The 25000-nt window shown below is 41.5% G+C and overlaps 1 protein-coding gene across 1 annotated transcript in view; it reads right to left on the bottom strand.

Annotated features, from left to right (window-relative positions):
* LOC143295156 (phenolphthiocerol/phthiocerol polyketide synthase subunit C-like) overlaps positions 1-10394 on the bottom strand; it is a 25984-nt gene extending 15590 nt beyond the window's left edge. Inside the window, 5 exon segments of the mRNA XM_076606731.1 lie at positions 953-1134; positions 2122-2173; positions 2175-2326; positions 4180-4340; positions 10144-10394. Of these exon segments, the coding sequence (XP_076462846.1) occupies positions 953-1134; positions 2122-2173; positions 2175-2326; positions 4180-4340; positions 10144-10394 (798 nt within the window).
* Between the last annotated feature and the right edge of the window lie 14606 nt (positions 10395-25000).

Genomic DNA, 25000 nt, shown 5'->3' with positions numbered 1-25000 from the left:
TTTTCTCCCCCTCCACTAGACCTTGAGTGGTGGTCTGGACGCTAGTCATTCGGATGAGAGGATAAACCGAGGTCCCGTGTGCAGCATGCATTTAGCGCACGAAAAAGAACCCACGGCAACAAAAGGGTTGTTCCTGGCAAAATTCTGTAGAAAAATCCACTTCGATAGGGAAAACAAATAAAACTACACGCAGGAAAAAATACAAAACAATGGGTGGCGCTGTAGAAATATGATGTGATAAAAAGAAATACAAATACAAATACCAATGTCGCATTACAGCAGAGCTGGAAAAGTACCGATGTCACTAAAATGCGACCAGATCACTGGTTGGTTATCTGCGAATCTACTGCTCTCAATATTTTTCAGTTGTAGAAGAGGCCATTTTTCATATGCTTCACAAGGGAATTCCCAGCTTTCTTAGACACCATCTTCTCCGTACTTCTGTCACCACGTAGTGTTGCACTTGAAACTGACTGGCGAAGAAAGCTGAGTCTTTCATCCGGCTCTGAATCGAGAGCTGTGCATACGTGTGTGAATGACTGGTGCGACAGCGCTTTGATTTATCTCGGGACAGGATTTAGTGCCGATATTCATTTCTTCTTCTTTTTCTTCTTCTTCTTCTTCTTCTTCTTCTTCTTCTCATTATTATTATTATTATTATTATTATTATTATTATTATTATAGTAGTAATAGCATGATCATCATCATCATCAACTTCTTCATTATCAGCATCATCAGCATCATTATTCTTATTATTGATATAATTACTATTATTATCATCATCATTTAATAGTAGCAGTAGTAGTAGTGGTATAGCGTCATTATGATTACGATATCGATTTTTATAAGTATGATTTTTGTGATGATGATGATGATGATGGTCATTAACATTATTAACATCATTATCATCATTATTATTATTATTATCATAGTTATCATCATGACAACTCACATCTCCGAGACGTTTGAGGATCAGCATCCCGCAGCCTTCCCCTCGCGTGTAGCCGTCAGCGTTGCCAGAAAAGGCGTGGCACTGCCCAGTAGGTGACAGCATGTGGGCCTTGCTCAGGTGCACGAACACGTCCGGTAGCGTCAGGTAGTTGGTGCCCCCGCATATGGCCATGTCGCAGTCTCCTGCACGATCATATCCACAGTTTTCTTTCCTTCTTTCTTTCCTTCTCCTCCTCCTCATTCTTCTTCTTCCTTCTTCTCCTTCTCCTCCGCCTTCTTTCTCTTCTTTTCGTGACGACGACTGCGATGATGATGATGATGACAATTTTTTGTCGCTTGTACTGACTTCAATAAGTAAGATCAAGACATGACAGAGGATGATGAGGATACTGCTTCTGCTACTGCTGCTAAGGTTGAAGATAATGATGATGATATCGATGATGACGATGATGACGAGGAGGACGATGATAATGATATAGCATTTATTGCTGATACTGACTTCGATAAAGATCACATCAAAACGTGACAGAGGATGATGATGATACTGCTGCTGCTGCTGCTGCTGTTGTTGCTGCTGCTGCTGCTGCTGCTGTTGTTGTTGCTGCTGCTGCTGCTACTGATAATGATGATGATGATGATGTTGATGACATGACGTTTGGTCGCTCACATTCTGACTTCGATAAAGACCAGAGAATGATAACGATAGCTGCTCCTGCTGCTGATGGTAATGATGATGATGATGATGATTATGATGATGATGATGACGACGACACAACGTTTTGTCGCTTACATGCTGACCGAAAGAATGTCAGAGAATGATGATGATACTGCTGCTGCTGCTACCACTGATAATGATCATAATGATGAAGAGGATGGTGATGCTGACGACATCACTTTGGTTGCTTATATGCTGACATCGATAAAGATCAAATCAAGACGAGACACAGGATGATGACGATACTACTGCTGCTGCTGCTGCTACTGACGATGATGATGATGATGATGATGATGATGACGACGACACGACTCTTGGTCGCTTATATGCTGACTTTGATAAAGAGAGAATGACGACGATACTGCTGCTGCTGCTGCTGCTGCCGATGATGACGATCACGACGACGACGACGACTACGATGATGATGAGGACGCCAGAGAGACCGGGCGGCTCACCTGAACGGATGGCCTGGGCTCCGAGGTGGACGCTGACGAGGGCGGAGGAGCAAGGCGGTGTCGACAGTCATGGAGGGCCCGCGCAGGTCATAGACGTAGGAGAGGCGGGCGGAGATGATGGAGTTGCTGATGCCTGTGGCCGTATAGCTGCCCACGATGGTAGAGGCCGCCGTGAAGAGGCCACGGTAGTCGGAGTTCATGGAACCTGCGTAACATGTCAACGCGTCACGGGACGGATCGTGGTGGCGTGAGTTGGGTGGGTTTTTTTGTTTGTTTTTGTTTTGTTGGTTTGTTTGTTGGCTTTTTTTTTTTGCTTTTTTTTGTGTTTGTTTTGTTTTGTGTTTTGTTTTTATTGGTTGTTTTTTGTGTGTTTTTTTGTTCGTTTGTTTGGTTGTTGTTTTTTTGTTTTGTTTTTTGTTTTTAACATGATTACGCTCGCCACTTTAGAAGTTAGACGCCATCAACATAATTACTCCCGCCACTTAAGAAGTTAGACCCCATCGACATAATTAAGCCCGCCATCAACATAATTACTCCCGCCACTTTAGAAGTTAGACGCCATCAACATAATTACGCTCGCCACTTTAGAAGTTAGACGCCATCAACATAATTACGCTCGCCACTTTTGAAGCTAGACGCCATCAACATAATTACGCTCGCCACTTTAGAAGCTAGACGCCATCAACATAATTACTCCCGCCACTTTAGAAGCTAGACGCCATCAACATAATTACGCCCGCCACTTTTGAAGCTAGACGCCATCAACATAATTACGCTCGCCACTTTAGAAGCTAGACGCCATCAACATAATTACTCCCGCCACTTTAGAAGCTAGACGCCATCAACATAATTACTCCCGCCACTTTAGAAGCTAGACGCCATCAACATAACTACGCTCGCCACTTTAGAAGCTAGACGCCATCAACATAATTACGCTCGCCACTTCAGAAGTTAGACGCCATCAACATAATAATTACGCTCGCCACTTTGGAAGTTAGACGCCATCAACATAATTACGCCCGCCACTTCAGAAGTTAGACGCCATCAACATAACTACGCTCGCCACTTTAGACGCTAGACGCCATCAACATAATTACTCCCGCCACTTTAGAAGCTAGACGCCATCAACATAATTACGCTCGCCACTTCAGAAGTTAGACGCCATCAACATAATAATTACGCTCGCCACTTAAGAAGTTAGACCCCATCGACATAATTAAGCCCGCCACTTCAGAAGGTAGACGCCATCAACATAATTACTCCCGCCACTTTAGAAGTTAGACGCCATCAACATAATTACGCTCGCCACTTTTGAAGCTAGACGCCATCAACATAATTACTCCCGCCACTTTAGAAGCTAGACGCCATCAACATAACTACGCTCGCCACTTTAGAAGTTAGACGCCATCAACATAATTACGCTCGCCACTTCAGAAGTTAGACGCCATCAACATAATTACGCTCGCCACTTTAGAAGTTAGACGCCATCAACATAATTACTCCCGCCACTTTAGAAGCTAGACGCCATCAACATAATTACTCCCGCCACTTTAGAAGCTAGACGCCATCAACATAATTACGCTCGCCACTTCAGAAGTTAGACGCCATCAACATAATAATTACGCTCGCCACTTTAGAAGTTAGACGCCATCAACATAATTACGCCCGCCACTTCAGAAGTTAGACGCCATCAACATAATTACGCTCGCCACTTTAGAAGCTAGACGCCATCAACAAAATTACGCCCGCCACTTTTGAAGCTAGATGCCATCAACATAATTACGCTCGCCACTTTTGAAGCTAGACGCCATCAACATAATTACTCCCGCCACTTTAGAAGCTAGACGCCATCAACATAATTACTCCCGCCACTTTAGAAGTTAGACGCCATCAACATAATTACTCCCGCCACTTTAGAAGTTAGACCACATCGACATAATTAAGCCCGCCATCAACATAATTACACCCGCCAATTTAGAAGTTAGACGCCATCAACATAATAATTGTTATTTTCACATCCAGAAACCCGTGATGGGCCCCCTTCTGGACTCAACTCACCGACGTAGACGCCGGTGTTGGAGCCCTGGAGCCGCTGCTTGGTGATGCCCGCGTTCTCCAGAGCCATGTGGGTGCAGTCCAGCACGAGGCGCTGTTGGGGATCCGTCTGGTTGGCCTCGAAGTCGTTGATCCCGAACAGTCGGTTATCCCATTCGTCCGGCCTGGAAACAAGCGTGCACATTGTTGCTCTCTCATTCCCTGCGTTTGTGTCGGTGAGAAAGAGAGAGAGAGAGAGAGAGAGGAGGGAGAGGGTGGGGGTATAGAGAAAGAGAGGGGGAGAGAGAGAGGGGGGTGTAGAGAGAGAGGTGGGAGAGGGTGGGGGTATAGAGAGAAAGAGGGAGAGAGAGGGGGGTGTAGAGAGAGAGGGGAGAGAGAGGGGGTGTAGAGAGAGAGGGGAGAGAGAGGGGGTGTAGAGAGAGGGGGGGGAGAGAGAGAGGGTTGGGGTGTAGATAGAGAGAGGGAGAGAGAGAGAGGGAGAGAGACAGGAAGAGAGAGGGGGGAGAGACAGACGGACAGAAAGAGACAGAGAGAGAGATCGAGACCGAGACCGAGACAGAAAAAGACGGATATAGAGAGACAGAGACAAAGGCATAGAGAGAAAAAGACAGACAGACAGACAGCGACATTGTTGAGGATTACTAGGATACCGAAGAGCTTATCAATGATTCATTGAGCCGTTGCATCCTCTTCTGGTTTTTTGTGTTGGTTTTTTTTGTTTGTTTGTTTTTGTTTTTGTTTGTTTTTCTTTTCTTTTTTTTTTCGTTTTTTTCTTTGTTTACTTTTTTCTCTTTTTTCTTTTCTTTTTTCTTTTCTTTTTTCCTTTTTCTTTTTCCTTTTTCTTTCTTCTTTCTTCATTTTCTTCTTTCTTCTTTTTCTTTCTTTTTTCTTTTTCCTTTTTCTTTTTTCTTTTTTCTTTTTTTTTTTCTTCTTTTTTTTTTTTTTTTTCTTTCTTTTTTTCTTTTTTTTTCCCTTTTCCTTTTTCTTTCTTTTTTTCTTTTTTTCTTTTTCTTTTCTTTTCTTTTTTTCTTTTTCCTTTTTCTTTTTTCTTTTTTCTTTTTTTCTTTTTTCTTTATTTTTTTCCTTTTTCCTTTTTTGTTTTTTCTTTCTTTTTTTCTTTTTTTTCCCTTTTTTCTTCTTTTCTTTTTTCTTTCTTTTTTTCTTTTTTTTCCTTTTCCTTTTTCTTTTTTCTTTCTTTTTTTTTCTTTTCTTTTCTTTTCTTTTTTTTCTTCTTTTTTTGTTGTTTTTGTCATGTTCCATATCCTAAAACATCCGTTGAAGAAATGCCGGCTATAGACCGGGCAAGGGAGACAGTGAGCGAGAGAAAAAGAGAAGAAGAAGAAGAGATATATATATATATATATATATACAGAGATGCAGAGAGAGGCTAGGACAAAAGGAGAAACTGAAAAAAAGGGGGAGGGGGCGGGGGGGGGAATATACCGAAAGACTGAGAAACAATGAGAGATAGACAAAAAGACAGAGACATACAAACAGAGACAGACAAAGACAGACAGAGACAGACAAAGATAGAGACAGAGACAAACAGAGACAGACAGAGAGGCATGTCTCAGATAAAGAAAATATAAATTAAAAAAAAAACCGCAATAAACACACTAATCCAAATTTGTTCGAACTCCTTTTCCGAGTCAAGTCAGCCCCATACTAAAATTATGCTCAACAGATATATATATATATATATATATATATATATATATATATATATATCACCCTTTTAGTCGCATATCAGTTATCATCTGTTATTACTGGCCCCAAATCTCTCCGGTATCTTTTCCAAAATGCCAAAAGAGAAACATTCCCATTCAAGGAAAAGAACACTTGGTTCACGCATGAGCGGAGTGAGCAAAACAAACAAACAAACAAACAACAACAGAGGCAAGGCCTTCAAGACTCACTTGTGATACACTTTTTTTTTTTTTTAAATCCAATCGTTAAAATGTGTTCTGTATTTGTTATTATATAGCTTCGGGTTAAAAGAAAAAGAAAAAAGATAAAAAAAAGTCCTAACGGTCGTAATGATTTTAGTATTTTCCGAAAAAGACCACTTGGGCGAATGAACTTAGTGAAAGCCCTGTACACTGAGAGTAAAACACACAAGCTTCTTATGCATTGAGTATAGTTTCAAAATGTAATGTTTAAGATGAGAAAGATCAGTTTAATGCAAATTAAGCCCCATAGCATTAATTACAGATTAATTTCCCTTTTTTTTTTTACTATCTGCACCAAAGACATGCAAAATAAATATAACTTCCATGCTTAGCAAAAGAAGTTCCTGTTTGAACAAAAAATGATAAAAATGACTGCTCTTGTTGTTGTGTCAGAATATCAGATCAAAGTGCCAACTTTAGAGAATAACAAAAAAAAAAAAAAAAAAAAAAAATTAACAGTAAATTCAGTTTGCATATAATTTGGCTTCTTTTAAAAAAAAAAAATTTGTGCCCATCCCAGAGGTGCAATATTGTTTTAAACAAGATGACTGGATTTTTCCTATTTTTATGCCAAATTTGGTGTCAACTGACAAAGTATTTGCAGAGAAAATGGCAATGTTAAAGTTTACCACGGACACACACACACACACACACACACACAGAGCCGAACACTGGGTTAAAACATAGACTCACTTTGTTTACACAAGTGAGTAAAAAAATAAAAATTAAAAAAAGGAGTAAAATGTCATTCCCGAGGACGCCACGCCATACCGAAACGGGAGCTCGAACTCTGATCAGCTGATGAACACTAGGAGTACCCAGCGCTTCACTGATATTGCCACGTCGCCACTGTTTTCTTTCTTTTCTTTCTTTTAAAAAAAAAAAAATTTTATTTTGTTTTTCTTCTTTTTGTTGTTGTTGTTGTTGTTTGGGTTTTTTTTCCCCAACTTACACCCCTTTCAAAGTTTTATAAGGATTTACGCTATGCTGATCGATATTTTCTGGGTGTTGGTAATAATTTATTTCGATTAAAAAAAAAAAAAAAAATCAGTTTGGTCAAGGTGGACACATTTTCGTCGTGTGTAGCAGTGCAGTTTTATAACATATAATAGACATTATACCTAGCATCGGCGCAGAATAATGGACACTTTGCTAAGCTAACATAATGTGAAAAGAACACAATCCATACACTGTTTCTGAAAAAAAAAAAATTATATGGAGTATCTTTTGTATGAAAACATTTCCTCTAGTTTTCCATACGTGACTATATTAAACACCCATTACACAGTCATGTTGAACATTATTACTGCAGACACATAAGTGCACATGAATACACATACATATGCTATTTACATACTCGCATACTTACACATTCACGTACATCTGTTCTTCAAGTATAAAAATATATCATTGAGCCTTCATTATTGTTGTGCATTTTGATCTTTCATCATATTTTGTTATGGGTTATTGTTTTCGAGAAGTTTTATATATTGACACCATTTTCTCGTAAATACAACGCTTAACATTTCCATTGAATGCATATATCTTTCTACTTTATAACTATTTCTTAAATCATTCAGAAAGTGCTCTATACATGGTTTAGTTTTATTTATTCTGCATTTATGAACAAAATATTTTGCAAAAAGAATAGTATCGTTGGAAGTTTCATATGTTTTTTGTAATTTCATCATTTCCAAAGAGAACTAGTTCTATGTTTAACAACGTTTGAGCGAGTATCACATCTTTCTATAAAAACGTTCTCTAATTCCTTCCAAAACAATTGAGAGAACTTGCAATACCATAGATAATGTTGTACTGAATCTATTTCATTTTTTTTCAGAAATTGCACTTGTCACTGTTTGCAATGCCCATTTTCTTCAGAATTTTGTTTGTAACTAAAATCTTCTGACAAATTCTAATTTGACACCATGTCAGTTTTATCTTTTACTCTTTTTTTTTAGTTTGCTTCATGGTGGTTACCCAATTAACGATGATATCTATTTTTTTTCTCCCACTTAACAAAGGAATTTATTATTGTAAATAAAGAGTGGTTCAAGAAGTATATCATAATATATTTGCGAGCCTTTCATAGTAAAGGATATTAAGTGTAGTGCTTTCGATTGTTCATTACAGGTTTTATCACTAAGACAAATATTGTGTGTGATTAAGTAACTTTTTATCAAACGTATCAATCCCATATACACTAAATGATTTACATTAATGTTATATTTTTTCTGTAAAGCATTGTAATTAAAGAAGCACCCATTCTCATCAACAACATCTCTAACCAGAAATATATTCTTGTTTGTCCAATATTTGTAATGGATTGTGTTGTTACCAACTCTAAATTTGTCCTTATAAAAAGGGGCTCTGCAAGTACCTCGTGTGGCTCTTTTAATTCTATATGTTTCGTAAAATTCGTGTATGCCTGAAAAACATCTTTCCAAAATTGGTTACTTTCGATATTTAGAAATTTTCTTGAAACATACAGATGTAGTCAATTAATTTCTTGGCATTTTATAAGTAAGATTCTCTTCCACTTTGGTGTTCCTGTGTATACTTTCCTTATCCATGTTATCTTAAGAGCATGTATAAACTTTTCTATGTTTGGTATACCTATTCCTCCATTTGCTACATTATGTATCGAGTATTTTCTTTTAATCTTATCTGGTTTCTTATCCCATACGAATTCGTAGCATAGTCTCTGTAATTCCTTTACATCTTTGTCTGGAGGGTTTGGAAGAAGAATCCATAATATATAAGCTTTGAAAGTATGAGAGATTTGAGAATAGCAATTCTACTGAGGGGTGTGCATATATGCTTTGACCAAATCTTGATTTTTTTTTCTTTTCTTTTTTTGCTTCTGTTAATTTGTCCCTTGTATTCACTTCAGTTGTTTTTGATAGATCATCTTAAAATCGTCGTCACTGTTTAGTACACGTGCCCTGAGGCTTTTCAGTGTGACGTGCATCACAGATGTGTCAATCACACCATCATTTAGTGAAATGAAACGAGCAGGCTGTCGACATAAATTACTGGCGTTCATCATCTCACGCCCGAAAAGGCTGTAATAAACTAAGGACTTGGGTATTTGTATTTGTATTTCTTTTTATCACATCAGATTTCTCTGTGTGAAATTCGGGCTGCTCTCCCCAGGGAGAGCGCGTCGCTACACAACAGCGCCACCCATTTTTTTGTATTTCTTCCTGCGTGCAGTTTTATTTGTTTTTCCTATCGAAGTGGATTTTTCTACAGAATTTTGCCAGGAACAACCCTTTTGTTGCCGTGGGTTCTTTTACGTGCGCTAAGTGCATGCTGCACACGGGACCTCAGGTTTATCGTCTCATCCGAATGACTAGCGTCCAGACCACCACTCAAGGTCTAGAGGAGGGGGAGAAAATATCGGCGGCTGAGCCGTGATTCGAACCAGTGCGCTCAGATTCTCTCTCGCTTCCTAGGCGGACGCGTTACCTCTAGGCCATCACTCCACTCATTGGGGTGTGCAAATAAATGGTCACAACTGTAAAGTGACTGTGGGGGGACTAAGCAGGACTTAATACACCGTTAAAACCCATCACCACCCCACCTTCCAAATATTTGGAATAACTTTGTCAGAAAAAAAAACAGAAGGAAAGTATCTCATGTTGTAGATAAAATAATCATATGCATGAACATTTTTTTTCTGATTTTGACAACTGCCAATAAAAACCATGTTACTGCAAAGCCTTTTGTTGCTGTTGATGTTGTTGTTCAGTTTTGTTTGTTTGTTTGTTTTAGTCTGAACATACGATGATTTAATACGTAGAGGTTTTGTTTCGATTTCTACGATAATGCTCAACAGCCGGTCAGTCAGTATAAGCACCCCAGACACATTACCTGACAAGCTCTTTTTTTTCTGTTTTTTTTTTACTCCCCGCACGGCAACAAGCGCATATCACCCTGCCAATCAACAACGATGCAACTCTCACTGCATCAATCAATCAATCAATCAAACGATCAACCAATCAGCGGTACTTACGCACGGACAAGCCCCGCCCTTCTGACGTAAGACTTCCCGGGAGACATGGAGTCCGGACTGTAGTAAGCGTTCACGTTCCATCGCTCGAGGGGAATGTCAGTCACGTGGTTCTCTCCGTTCACCAGCAGGCGCCAGAATTCATCCAGGTTCTCGGCACCTGGCGTGATGCAGCCCACACCGACGATGGCGATGGCGTCGTCTTCTGATTGGCTGGTCATGACGATGGCGTCGTCTTCTGATTGGCTGGTCATGACGATGGCGTGTATATTCACCCAACACGGCACTGACCTTGGAGACAGGAAAAAAACCAAACATCATTATTTGTTAATTTCCAGTTGATAAACCATCGAGGCAATCATGTGTTTGTTCTGTATTGTCCATGTGTTCTGTGTGGCTTATTCAGGATTAAAGAGGCTATGCCGGTCTTGAATAAAAGCTAATTTGTGTTTGCACATTTCTTCTGTCTTTGCTGCTGTGTGCACATGTCAAATGATTGGTATAAGGACAGGCCCGGCGCTTCCTATTCGAAGAAATGTCTGGGTTTGTTCCAATATACCTTTTATTTACCTGTTTGCTGGCTGAGTCGATAGCGTAAACATCACTGACTTGAAGTTGTGTACCTTGCGTAATGGAGAGAGTTGCCACTCTTTACTATTTGTTGATCCTGGTTTCATTGTTTATTCATCATTCTATGATTGTTTTCTTGACGTGGAAGAGTTAGTTTAGTCGCCTGCACTTGTTTCTCTCCAGACCTACTGCTGTTAAGTGCATACTAACAGTGTCCGGTCCAAAACGTGGTATCAGTTTCCAACTGTTCAAACGCCAGTCTTCTTCAACCTTCACCATGCCCTCTCTCTTTAAAAAAAAACACAAAAAAACCTAGATGATTTTATTTTTATAACTTTTTCCACCTCTTTTCATTCGAATAATTATACAGAAACGATGATTTCTAAAATGTTTAATTAATAATAAAAATCAACATCATTATGATAGAAATTATAATAACCCAAAGAATAATAATAATCATAAATAATAATATTTATTATAAATAAATAAACGAACATTAATGGACATTAAACGCACACACACACACACACACACACACACATATATGTCGCCTCAAATTCCAAGTGATGTTTTTTTGTTTTGTTTTTTTCGAAGCGATTTATGCTCTGAGCATGGTATTAATTTTTTATATTGTGTTGTTTTCATTAATTTTATTTTTTTCCATTTCTATATTTCATCCGTTCATTCATGTGTTAATCAATGTATCTGTTTATTAACTGGTTGAGTTACACGGTCTAATACTGTGCAAACGGTAACACAAACAAACAGAAAAGCGAGTATATCTCAAAAGTCTTGGATGAATATACACTCGGTACACACAACAACAACAACAACAGCAGCAGCAGCAGCAACAACATCATCAACAACAGCAATCGCCACAGTCCCCCTTCAACACAGAAGACAGTAGGTATAACTGTTTTAAACCTACCAACGACAGTCTGAAGACTCCGATCACAACAACACAAGCTACTTCAGAGGATTCTGTCTCATGTGAAGACGGACCAATAGCCAGCTAGCTAGCTAGCTACCCTCAGCTACCGCGCTTGGCGAAGGTCTGACCCACCGCAGTCTTCTGCTTCCCTTTTTAAATGCTGCCATCCTCTGCTCCCACCCACCCAGCGCGCGCTCACTCAATCACTGTCTGGGATCAGTCGGGACGCTTCCTGTCGTTGTAAAGTCATGTCCCCAGGATTAGTTCCCAGTTGATGATGGACAGTTCGTTGTAAATGAAGTCGTCGTGCGGAAAGACTTCACCCTCCCTCATTCCCGACCTTCCGCCCCCCCCCCCCCCCCACCGACCATCTCTTCCGATCCCAACCTCTGTGCGTGTGTGTGTGTGTGTGTGTGTGTGTGTGTGTGTACTTTACAACTCATGAATTAATTTGCAAAACAAAGTTTCAAAAACTTCCCCACAGTGTGTGTGTGTGTGTGTGGTGGGGTGTGTGTGTGTGTGTGTGTGTGGTGGTGTGTGTGTGTGTGTGTGTGTGTGTGGTGGTGTGTGTGTGTGTGTGTGTGTGTGTGGTGGGGTGTGTGTGTGTGTGTGTGGTGTGTGTGTGTGGGTGTGTGTGTGTGTGTGTGTGTGTGGTGTGTGTGTGTGTGTGTGTGTGGTGGGGTGTGTGTGTGTGTTGTAATATGTATATATGCATGTATGTACTTTTATTTTGACATAATTTTAGAGTTCGCTTTGTAATCTTATAGGTTTTTGTAGTGTGTGTGCGCGTGTATTTATGTGTGTGAGTGTGTTCGTACTTTTTTGTCAGAGAGAGAGAGAGAGGGGGGGATGTGGGAGAGGGGGTGGGGAGTGGGGGGGGGGGGGGGGGTGGCAAAGTGAGCTAGAGGAAAGGAAGGAGATTATGTCGTCTGAAACCTTGACGCTGAATAATCGCGGTAAGTAAGAAAGTACGGATAAAGAACTTTTCTTCGTTTCATTCCTCATTCATCACACACACACACACACACACACACACACACACACACACACACACACACACACACACCCTCTGTCCCCCCCTGCCACCCTCCCTCCCCCACCCACACACCCTTCCTCCCCAAGCTTTTCCAGCCCGTCCACCAGTTTACCCTCACCCCTCTTTGGGTTTTTTTGTTGTTGTTTGTTTGTTTGTTTGTTTTTGTTTTTTGTTTTGTTTTGTTTTGTTTTTTGGGGGGTGGGGGGTGGGGGTTCACAACAGATTTCACTGTGTGAAATTCAGGCTGCTCTCACCAGGGAGAGCGTGTCGCTACACTGAGAGTGCCATCCAAACGCTTTGGGTTTGTTTCCCCCCACCCCCCACCCCCCAACCCCCCCACCCCCCGCATGCAGTTTTATTTGTTTTTTTCCTATCGAAGTGGATTTTCCACTGAATTTTGCCAGACAACCGTTTTGTTGCCGTGGGTTCTTTTACGTGCGCTAAGTGCATGCTGCACACGGGATCTCGGTTTATCGTCTCATCAGAATGACTAGCGTCCAGACCACCACTCAAGGTCTAGTGGGGGGGAATAATTGGCGTCTTTACCGTGATTCGAACCAGCGCGCTCAGATTCTCTCGCTTCCTTGGCGGACGCGTTACGTCTAGGCCATCACTCCACTTGTTTCTCGTCGTTCTATTTAAACAACAACAACAACAGCAACTGCTTTATTTGTGTCAATCCATGTTTGGGGTTTTCTCCAAAAGGGTAAGAAAGAATGGAGGAGTTTTAAAACGGTGATTTGTGTTTGAATTATGGATCGGTCATTCAATTTTTATTTTTCGTTGTTTTTTGTTTGTTTTTGTTTTTGTGGGTTTTTTCAAGAATTTTTTATAGTATGAGTGGAGTGATGGCCTAGAGGTAACGCGTCCGCATAGGAAGCGAGAGAATCTGATCGCGCTGGTTCGAATCACGGCTTAGCCGCCGATATTTTCTCCCCCTCCACTAGACCTTGAGTGGTGGTCTGGACGATAGTCATTCGGATGGGACGATAAACCGAGGTCCCGTATGCAGCATGCACTTAGCGCACGTAAAAGAACCCACGGCAACAAAAGGGTTGTTCCTGGCAAAATTCTGTAGAAAAATCCACTTCGATAGGAAAAACAAATAAAAAAAACCTGCACGCAGGAAAAAACAAACAAACACACACACAAAACATGGGAGGCGCTGTAGTGTAGCGACGCGCTGTTCCTGGGGAGAGCAGCCTGAATTTCACAAAGAGAAATCTGTTGTGATAAAAAGAAATACAAATACAAGAAAATAAGAAAACCAACCAGTGCACGTAGGAGCCCCAGCTTTGTTCTGAGACTGATGTTCTCGTCTCTCCATTATTATAGTTTTAGTCTTTCCTTTCTTTTTTTCCCTTTTTTTCTTTTTTTTCGGTTTTTCTTCTCTTTTTTTTTTTTTAGTTTGTTTTGTTGTTGTTTGTGTTTTGTTTTTTGTGTGTTTTATTTTATTTATTTTTTTATTTTTTTTATATTTTTTTTTTGGGGGGGGGTTGTTTTTTTTTTTTTTTTTGGGGGGGGGGGGTTGACACAGAAAGGAAACAGTTGCCATGATAAGACGCACGCAGACTCGTGCAGAAGGAGGGTAAATCTGCTTTAAAACAGCCCTTCGATTGTCTGGCTGCCAACAACACTGTGCCCCTCTTCCCTGTCCGCGTGTGGGGGTGACAGGTGGCCCGTACCATCCACGCCACTTTTTCACCTGGACAACCACTGAAAACAGAGAGTCGGCCACAGAAAAAAACTTACGACCCAGCTGTTTGTGTAAACTAGCTTGAGTAGTCAAAACAACGACAACAACAAGTTTGACACCATCAAGCAGCGAAACCGTGGCACTCGGGTGTGTTTATGAGATACACGCTGGCACCACACGCACGCGAGCGCGCACACAAACACACACAAAAGCACGCACGCAAACACACACACACACACACACACACACACACACACACACACACACACACGTGCGCGCGCGCAGATACAGATGCAGATACTGAGGTTTTATTCATTACAGACCATGGCCTATCTCATCAAGAATGAGAATAAACAAGAATTACAGAGTTACAGATAAAAAAAATCGCAATAATCAACATTTCTTATGCATGAACAAGCGTAAAGATAATTCAGCTACACATTGTACTTCTAATTCTGAAAGCTTTGAGTAAGTAAATTGCTAACAGCTTGATCAGTGAAGAAGGTCCAAGACTGAAATACCGACTTTTGTTACACAGACAGCAACAACACCAGCAAGACTGAAACCATAATAATGGAGAGACGAGAACATCAGTCTCAGAACAAAGCTGGGGCTCCTACATGCACTGGTTGGTTTTCTTTATTTTCTTGTATTTGTATTTGTATTTCTTTTTATCACAACAGATTTCTCTGTGTGAAATTCGGGCTACTCTCCCCAGGGAGAGCGCGTCGATGCACTACAGCGCCACCCATTTTTTTGTATTTTTTCCTGTGTGCAATCTTATTTGCTTTTCCTATCGAAGCGGATTTTTCTACATAATTTTGCCAGGAACAACCCATTTTGTTGCCGTGGGTTCTTTTACGTGCGCTAAGTGCATGCTGCACACGGTACCTCGGTTTATCGTCTCATCTGAATGACTATATAGCCTCCAGACCACCACTCAAGGTCTTGTGGAGGGGGAGAAAAATCGGCGGCTGAGCCGTGATTCGAACCAGCGCGCTCAGATTTCGTCGCTACCTAAGCGGACGCGTTACCTCTAGGCCATCACTCCACTATGTATGCATGCGAGACCTGGTCTCTCACAGTAGAGGTTCAGAGAAGGTTCAGAGAAGGATCCAAGCAGAGGAAATGAGATGTTTCATGACACTCCTCGGCATCTACAACAAAGACCACATTACCAAAGAAAGAAGTGAGAAAAACCAGCCAGACAGGACGTTGATCGGTATGAAGACCTCCTGACCACAGAGAAGAAAGGAAAATAAAATGGTATGGCCACGTAGCAAGTTCCGACGGGCGCTCGAAGACCATCCTCCAAGGAACAGTGCAGAGGAAAAGACGAGGGAGAAAGCGAAATAAGTGGGCAGATTGGAAAAAAAAAAAAAAAAAAACCAAGAGAGGCAAGGCCTTCAAGACTCACTTGTGATACACTTTTAAAAAAATCTAATCGTTAAAATGTGTTCTGTATTTGTTATTATAAAGCAAAAAAGAAAAAAAAGAAAAAAAGAAAGAAAAAAAAAGTCTTAACGGCAGATTCGAACCCCGCGTGTTCGGGTGAGGAGAAACTGTCTTACCCATTACACTATCAGGGCTCCTTAGCTGAAGTTCAAAAATATAATATTTAAACATGCTTTTTTAAAGGGCGATAAATCGATTGCAATATTCGCAGTGAGAATGCTGTTTAAATCATATTATTCTGGTGTATCTTGAGCATTCAAAAAATCTTTAAGGAAAATTAAAAATTCTTTTTTTTTAAGTCCGCGGGAAAGGAGACGTGGCTATCGCCGCAATCACACTGCAACCTTTAGCCGTTTTCTCTGGATCTAGATGTACGAGTTGCACCCAGTTGACACAGTCGATTCAATTTCTCTTTTATTATCTTTCCTAGTTTTATAGTTTTAAAGTTGATATGAAAATTGAGTATTTTGTTAAACTTATAACATGTAGAGCCGAGCGCAAGTACTTCTAAACGTCGTATGAAGTGAAAAGGACTTCATTTTGAGAAAATTCCAGACTGGAAATTTTCACGTTTCATCAGTTCAAGGGTATTAACTCTCATGGTTTATTATTTTCAACTGTGAATTCCGACTGATTCTGTGGATATTTTTATGGCAGTTTGGGGCATAATCCAGTAAGTGATGAGGCGTTCACAAATCCTTCTCTGAATAAATATTTAACAGTCTCCTTCTCCAACTTTCCATCACATATTATCGTGTATTGTCGATTGAATATAGGATTGAACGGGCAGGTCAACAACTAGAAACAAAATGGCATCGGTCGCGTTTGCAAAAGAATATGAGCACGCGCTTTGAATATGTATGAGTACGCAATTGATTTTTGCGCATGACCTTCAGGGCTCAGCCAATAGATCTATAAAATCCACTCGTCGTATTGATTTTAGTATTTTCCGAAAAAGACCACTTGGGCGAATGAGTTTCAGTTTCAGTTGCTCAAGGAGGCGTCACTGCGCTCGGACAAACCATATACGCTACACCACATCTGCCAAGCAGATGCCTGACCAGCAGCGTAACCCAACGCGCTTAAATTTTGGCGAATGAACATAGTGAAAGCCCTGTACACTGAGAGTAAAACACACAAGCTTCTTATGCATTGAGTATAGTTTCAAAATGTAATGTTTAAGATGAGAAAGATCAGTTTAAAGCAAATTAAGCCCCCTAGCATTAATTACAGATTAATTTCCCTTTTTTACTATCTGCACCAAAGACATGCAAAATAAATATAACTTCCATGCTTAGCAAAAGAAGTTCCTGATTGAACAAAAAATGATAAAAATGACTGCTCTTGTTGCTGGTGTTAGAGAATTAAAAAAAATAAATAAATAAATATAACAGTAAACTCAGTTTGCATATAATTTGGCTTCTTTTTTTATTTTTTTGTGCCCATCCCAGAGGTGTAATATTGTTTTAAACAAGATGACTGGGAAGAACTGAATTTTTCCTATTTTTATGCCAAATTTGGTGTCAACTGATAAAGTATTTGCAGAGAAAATGGCAATGTTAAAGTTTACCACAGACACACAGACACACACACAGACACACAGACAACCGAACACCGGGTTAAAACATAGACACACTTCGTTTACACAAGTGAGTTAGAAAATCACAGAGTATTTGTATTTTGTATTTGTATTTCTTTTTATCACAACAGATTTCTCTGTGTGAAATTCGGGCTGCTCTCCCCAGGTAGAGCATGTCACTACACTACAGCGCCACCCTTTTTTGACTCACTTGTGTAAACAAAGTGAATGTTTTAACCCGGTGTTCGGTTGTCTGTGTGTGTCTGTGTGTCCATGGTAAACTTTAACATTGCCATTTTCGTGAGCTTACTCAACCCCTGATCGTCAGAGCGTAGCAGTCTGCAGCAAGCGTGTCCTTGATTATAAATAGGTGGATAAAATTAGTTTAGGACTTTATGGTGTTTATGAAACATAATCTGGCGTTTATGAAATCTGACATACAGCCAGAACTGTGAACGGCTTGACGAGTTTACTGTATCCGCCGGTGGAAACAGTAATGCGTATGCGTGCGTTAAGGATGTGAACTACGGGTGGAATGGAAGAAACGGTTTTGTAAATGGTGTCTCTGCAAGGGCACTTTTTTCTTCTATATTCCATGAATGCAAACCTACTCATTTACCCATTTTCTCGAGATAAAGTTTTGCAGAGGGTACATGTTTTATCGTTTTACCCCCGCCGTTTAGGTAGCCACACCCAGTTACCTCGAGGATGGATATAGGCATGTTTCCATATCCCACCGAATGCTGACACAGAAAACTTGACGATATATGTGTTAGGTAGATCAAAGCACTAGAAGGTCTACACATAAATTAACGTAATAAACGTTTTATGCGTTCAAACAAACAACTGCACAATGATATAAATAATCACTCAATGACTAGTCTTTGAATGGAAAGAAACCCGTGATATTTGAGTTAACAGGGACCATACACTGTTTATTTGCCCTTCTCTGTAACTCTGGAGTCCGACCAAGAGGGGCGTGCGTGCATGTCCCCAGATGACTGCGACGGACTCGCAGCTCTTCGCGAACTTTGGTCCAGAATGCAAGATAATGACAAGACTGTGGCACTCAACATACCAGTTCCACACACACGCGCGCGCGCGCGCTCGCACACACACACACACACACCCGGACACACACACACACGCACCCCCCCCTTCCCCCTCCCCCCCCCCTCTCCCCCCCCCCCCCACCCCCCCACACACACACACACTCTCTGAGGCAAAAGAAGGAGGAAGCAAACGATGAAGAGAGAACGAAGTGTGAGTGAACGAATATTTTTTTTAGCACACCAGGCGTCTTATTCGTCCTGTCCTCATAAAGGGAAAAACACAACAAACACGCAACGCTAAAAAAAAAATCATAACATTACGTAGGTAAATTCTGAATTATTTAAAACAACAACAACATCAATGCATGCATAGAGTTTTACTTTGAACAGAGAGAGAGGACAGAGACAGGACAGAGAGACACAGAGAGCTGGCTTGCGTGTGGAGTGAAATGGCAAATTTTTTAACATAAAGGATCAACTCAAACCAACCACACAATGACAGAGTTTTGAATGTTTTCCATGCGCTGCATATTGCAAAGTCGATTTCTAAGCACTATCCAGGCGATTTTTATTATAAAAAAAGAAAGAAAGAAAAGAAAAAGAAAAAAGGATCCATCGCAAAACCGTTTATAAGCTGGGAAATACAGGAACATATTGCTCGAAATTGCTGGAAAAAATATTGGATACACGGCTGCCCAAATTTTAAGCACATTACTTTTCTTTATAAGTTGAGATCACAGGAAAAGAGGGACGAGCAAAAAATTTATTTGATCAATGAACCAGCTTTAAAATTCACCACACCACAACCGTATTAGGATACGGATGCAATTATGCATATTGTCCTTTGTTTGCTATGATAGTCGTTCGTGTCCGACTATGACCATGAAATGGGTTAATCGATCCAAACTGTTACAGACAGCCCTCCATGTTCAGTCTATCTATATTATAATATCCACTATGGAATCCGTTATCACTGTCACTGGCTTTGGTCCCGAAACCTGGATTGGTCGTGGAGGCGCTGAACTGACGAAGGCATCACCAATATTTTCCATTTCTGGCGGCCACTGGATCAAAACTCCAGCGCCTTTTCGGTTCTGCCACGGCGCCTCACTTGTGCACAACGTTGTCTTCCTGACCGACGATCCAGAACTCAACGATCTGTCCTCTCTCGCCTCCCTCTGCACAAGTCACACAGTCACCCTGCAGTGGATTCCCTCCCACTGCAACGTGCTTGGCAACGAGACTGCTGTTTCCCTGGTAAAGGAAGGCACTACGAAAGAGCAGATGGACAGGTCTACCAACTGCTCTTAATCCAGAACCATCATTAAGGCCAAGCTGCAGAACAAGTGGAAGCAGCAGCATCCATGCCACAACAGAACAGACCCGTACTACCTGCTGACTCGTCGAGAGCAGGTAGCCATTTTCAGGCTCAGGACAGGCCACAATCGCCTGAAACACCACCTATACACGAAACTCCGTATCGGCGACACAGAGCAGTGCCCCTGCAGAACAGACAGCCAGACAACAGAACATCTGCTGCAGTTCTGCCCGCTCCACCAAGCGCTCCGAGAAAAACCTGGCCCGACCCAATCCCAGCGGCCCGGAAGCTTTACGGAGGACTGGAGGACCTGCAACGTACTGTCGCCTTTGTCACAGTCGAGGAGACGGGGGAATCCATCTGATAAATGACGAACGAGACAACAACGACAACTTGTGCATTGACCATTAATTGAATGCGTCCTGTTTTTTTATTTCTAGTCGAAAGCTCAAGCCACAACACGACAAATTCCGGGCATTTGATAACCACTTGGCATTGATTATCTGTATATGTTCCCGTAGTTTGTATGCTGGTAAATTGGTTAGCTATTTGTTGTGTTTTGTTTGTTTTGCGCACTTGTGTATAGCTTCAATATTATGTTAACTGAATCTTGAATCTTGAATTTATCGTCTTTATATTGTATCAAATGATAGGTAGTCTGTCGCTGATGCAGAAACTGAGCTAGTCGGGAGTTGTCAGACTGGTCAGTTTTGAGGGTGGATGGCTGAATAACTTCATCAGTGGTTGCTGTCTATGCCGTTCTTCTTCTTCTTCTTCTTCTTCTTTCCCTTCTCTACCGCCTTCATGTGTTGTCGAACACAGTGTGTAACAAGCATCGTCTGCTACAAGCATGACACACATCAGTCACGGGGTAAAGGACGCCCCATTTTACCACCTAATTTTAAAGATGTTATGCAGAGAAGAAACGAAGACAGTCCCGGCTTGTAGCCATCCATTCAGTAAGAAGGACCACGTCAACAGTCGTGACATGTTGACAGGCAGCTAGGACCATTCTTGGCAGTCTGGACTGAAAGACACAAATATTCGTTGCAACTGTCGGCTGGAGTGGAAGGTGGGAGGTCATGGTGTCGGTGGCATGTGAAGAGAGGATGACACTCTGTGATCATAAAGTTGGTGGTGGTGGGAGGGGGTGGGGGGGGTGCGGGGTATGAAGATTCGGATTCGGATGGTTTATTCAAAAAAGGCCTTAGCCCCTTATGAAGGGGTGGTGTGTAAACCTATTTCGAAAACATTATGACATACAGTATTATGATACAATAAAACAAAACAATACCTAAACTGATAATCAGGAGCAACTAAATGACCGGATTTTGAATGCTTTGTGTAGATAAATTGCAAACTGTCTGACTTCTTCTTCACGACGTGACGTCATAAGCAAAACTAGTTTAAACATAGAAGGCTGAGAATAATATTTCTGAGGTATGAAATTATACCTTAGTTCACATAACTTTGGACAACAAAACATGAAATGTAATTCGTTTTCTTCTGCATTTGTGCACAATGGACAAATAAGATCATGATCACTATGCTGTGTGTATCGAAAATGATGAATTGCAATATCTGAAAGCCCAAACCTAAATCTTGCCATGACATATTTTAAATGTTTTGCCAAATTCATGGATAAATACGTTGGGACACAATGTAAAGAGTTGATCTGATAATACACATGAAATCTATCACTTTCTTGCACATGAGCATTCCATTCTTGCCATCTACAATCAATTAGTCTGGTGCGGAGACTACGAATAAATCCTGAGATATCCCCCACCCCTTGATTAAGCCAAACAAATCCCATACCTATTTCTCACTTTTGTTACCCAGTTAATCTTGCCCCTTACATCCAAATCACACAACATATTATAAACTTTTCTGGGTAATCTTGATTCATCTAATCGTGTTAATTTCAGCCAGTACCTGATGCACCTCACAGCTGAGTTCAGATGTATTGGATACCTATTTGTTTCATCATATATCAAATCATTTGGAGTTTTTATTGATACTTTCAGAAATTTCTTTAACATAAACAAATGGACTTTCTCACAATACATTGCAGCATTATCGAGACCCCATATTTCTGCGCCATATTGAGTAATAGGTTGAACTTGAGAGTCGAATAATCTAATAAACACTTCAAAAGATTGATTACCTAAACTAGATAACTTTTGCATAATGCACAATGCCGCACGGTTTCCTCTGCTTGCAAGATCTTTACAGGCGACAGTAAAACTCAGTCTTGTTGAAAAATAAAGACCTAAATATTTATATATATTCACAACAGGCATAGCTACTCCTTCATAGACCCAATGTTCTCTCGCTCCCAAATACCCACCCTTTCTAAATACAATGATGTTACTTTTGGACATATTCACATTTAACTGCAGAGCTGTACTGCTCTATGTAGACTATTAAGTTGTGTTTGAAGACCAATTACTGTTTCAGACATTAAAACAACATCATCTGCCAAAAGCAGAATGAATAACTGTAAAAGATCAGTAGAGAATTGTGCGCCATGTCTACCATTATTCACAACTTCATGGGTCAATTCATCAATAAAAAGAGAAAACAAAATAGGACTACAACCATCACCTTGTTTTACACCGCTTGTGCACTGTATATAGTCAGTCATCCTCCCCCCACACCTAACTCTAATCTTCACACAATCATACATACTCATTATACACTGAAGTAACTTCCCTCTTACTCCATATTTTAACAGAATAGGCCATAATATACTTCTATTTATGGAATCAAAAGCTTTTTCAAAATCAATGAAAGCAACATATAGTTTACGGTTAGATGAAAATTGTTTTTGTATAAATGCCATCAAAGTAAACATGTGATCTACAGTAGAATAATTTCGTTTGAATCCAGCTTGATACTCTCCAGTAATGTTATTATTTTCAACCCAGTCTTGCAGTCTGTGATTAATAAGTGTGCTATATATCTTACTAGCTGCGTCGCAAATAGAGATACCTCGGTAATTACTTGGATTATTTTCATCTCCTTTCTTATACAGAGGGAGAACAATAGACTCAGTCCAGTTTGGGGGATAAATTCCTTTATCGAAAAGAGCGTTGAAAAACGTTACAAAGAAATCTAAAATCAATTCAGTTTTACATCCATACTTCAATAGTTCCCCAATGATTCCATCTGGCGCGGAGTATGAAGAGAGAGGTTGACTGATTATAAAGGGGAGGGGGGAGGGTGAGCAGTTGTGGATGATGTGTGTAGAGAGGTTGACAGTCTCTGATAATAAAGGGGGGGGGGGGGGGGGGTATGAAGAGAGGTTGACAGTCTGTGATTATAAAGGGGAGGGGGGGGGGATTGTGGGTGGTGTGTGAAGAGAGGTTGACAGTCTGTGATTATAAAGGGGGCGGGGGGGGGGGTATGAAAAGAGGATGACAGTCTGTGATTATAAAGGGGGGGGGGGTGTATGAAGAGAGGTTGACAGTCTGTGATTATAAAGGGGGGGGGGGGGGTATGAAGAGAGGTTGACAGTCTGTGATTATAAAGGGTGGTAGGGGGGGTGGGGTTGTGGGGTGTGGTGAAGAGAGGTTGACAGTCTGTAATAAAAAGGGGATGGGGGGTGGGGGGGGGGAGCAGTTGTGGGTGGTGTGTGAAGAGAGGTTGACAGTCTGTGCTTATAAAGGGAGGAGAGGAGGGGTGTGTGAGGAGAGTTTGACAATCTGTGATTATAAAGGTGAGGGGTTGTGGGTGTGTGTGAAGAGAGGTTGACAGTCTGTGCTTATAAAGGGAGGAGGGGAGGGTTGTGTGAGGAGAGTTTGACAATCTGTGATTATAAAGGGGAGGGAGGGGGTGGTGGCGTGGGTGGTGTGTGAAGAGAGGTGGACAGTCTGTGATTATAAAGGGGAGGGAGGGGTGGGGGGCGTGGGTGGTGTGTGAAGAGAGGTGGACAGTCTGTGATTATAAAAAGGAGGGAGGGGAGGGTGTTTTGGGTGGTGTGTGAAGAGAGGTGGACAGTCTGTGATTATAAAGGGGTGGGAGGAGGGGGTGTGGGTGGTGTGTGAAGAGAGGTGGACAGTCTGTGATTATAAAGGGGTGGGAGGAGGGGGTGTGGGTGGTGTGTGAAGAGAGGTGGACAGTCTGTGATTATAAAAAGGAGGGAGGGGAGGGGGTTGTGGGTGTGTGTGAAGAGAGGTGGACAGTCTGTGATTATAAAGGGGAGGGAGGGGGGTGTTGTGGGTGGTGTGTGAAGAGAGGTGGACAGTCTGTGATTATAAAAAGGAGGGAGGGGAGGGGGTTGTGGGTGTGTGTGAAGAGAGGTGGACAGTCTGTGATTATAAAGGGGAGGGAGGGGGGTGTTGTGGGTGGTGTGTGAAGAGAGGTGGACAGTCTGTGATTATACAGGGGAGGGGTGAGAGTGGATGCGGGCGATGTGAGAAGGGAGGTTGAAAGTGTGTGATTATATTATAAAGTGGTGGGCGGAGTGGGTGAGGACAGGGGTTGTGGGTAATGAGTGAAGATAGGTTGAGAGTCTCCGCTTATAAAGGGGGCGGGGGGTGGGTGGGGTGAGGAGAGTTTGACAGTCTGTGCTTATAAATGGGGGGAGGGGAGGGATGTGTGAGGAAAGTTTATTAAGGGGAGGGGATGGGGGACAGTCTGTGATAATAAAGGGGAGGGGGGGGGGTTGTTGTGGGTGGTGTGTGAAGATATGCAACAAAAGAAAATATGCAGTCTCAGAGATATGAAAACAAAAACATACACAGGCTCCTACTACTTGATGACCGTACATTCTGGAGGAAGGATGAATAACGGTGGGGTGGGGGTGGGGCCGTGGGGAATGGGTCATGTGTTTATGACTCTGTGTGTGCGTGTGTGTGTGTGTGTGTGTGTTTGAGAGAGAGAGAGAGAGAGAGAGAGAGAGAGAGAGAGAGAGAGAGAGAGAGAGAGAGAGAGAGAGAGAGGAAGGGTTGGGGTGTCAGAGGAAAGCATGACTGAAGTAGACAGAAAGATACACAAAGAGCTGAGGCGCCAGATCTGGCCCAGTCACGCAGCTCTCCAGCAACTTGAGTTGCTGGGAACGGCGACAGAGCTCCAGCGCACCACTGACTTCGTAACCTACTCTGGGCTGACCGTCTGAACATGGCCTGGGAACACTGAAGGTGAAGAAGGACAGAAAGAGATAGAAAAAAAAAATAATAAAATAAAAGTAGGTTAGAGGGACAGAACACTGAACACTGA

The sequence above is a fragment of the Babylonia areolata genome, chromosome 20, assembly GCF_041734735.1.
Source record: "Babylonia areolata isolate BAREFJ2019XMU chromosome 20, ASM4173473v1, whole genome shotgun sequence".
Classification (NCBI taxonomy): domain Eukaryota; kingdom Metazoa; phylum Mollusca; class Gastropoda; order Neogastropoda; family Buccinidae; genus Babylonia; species Babylonia areolata.
The sequence above is the reverse complement of the archived record's forward strand: the minus strand, read 5'-3'. Positions and strand labels throughout refer to the sequence as shown.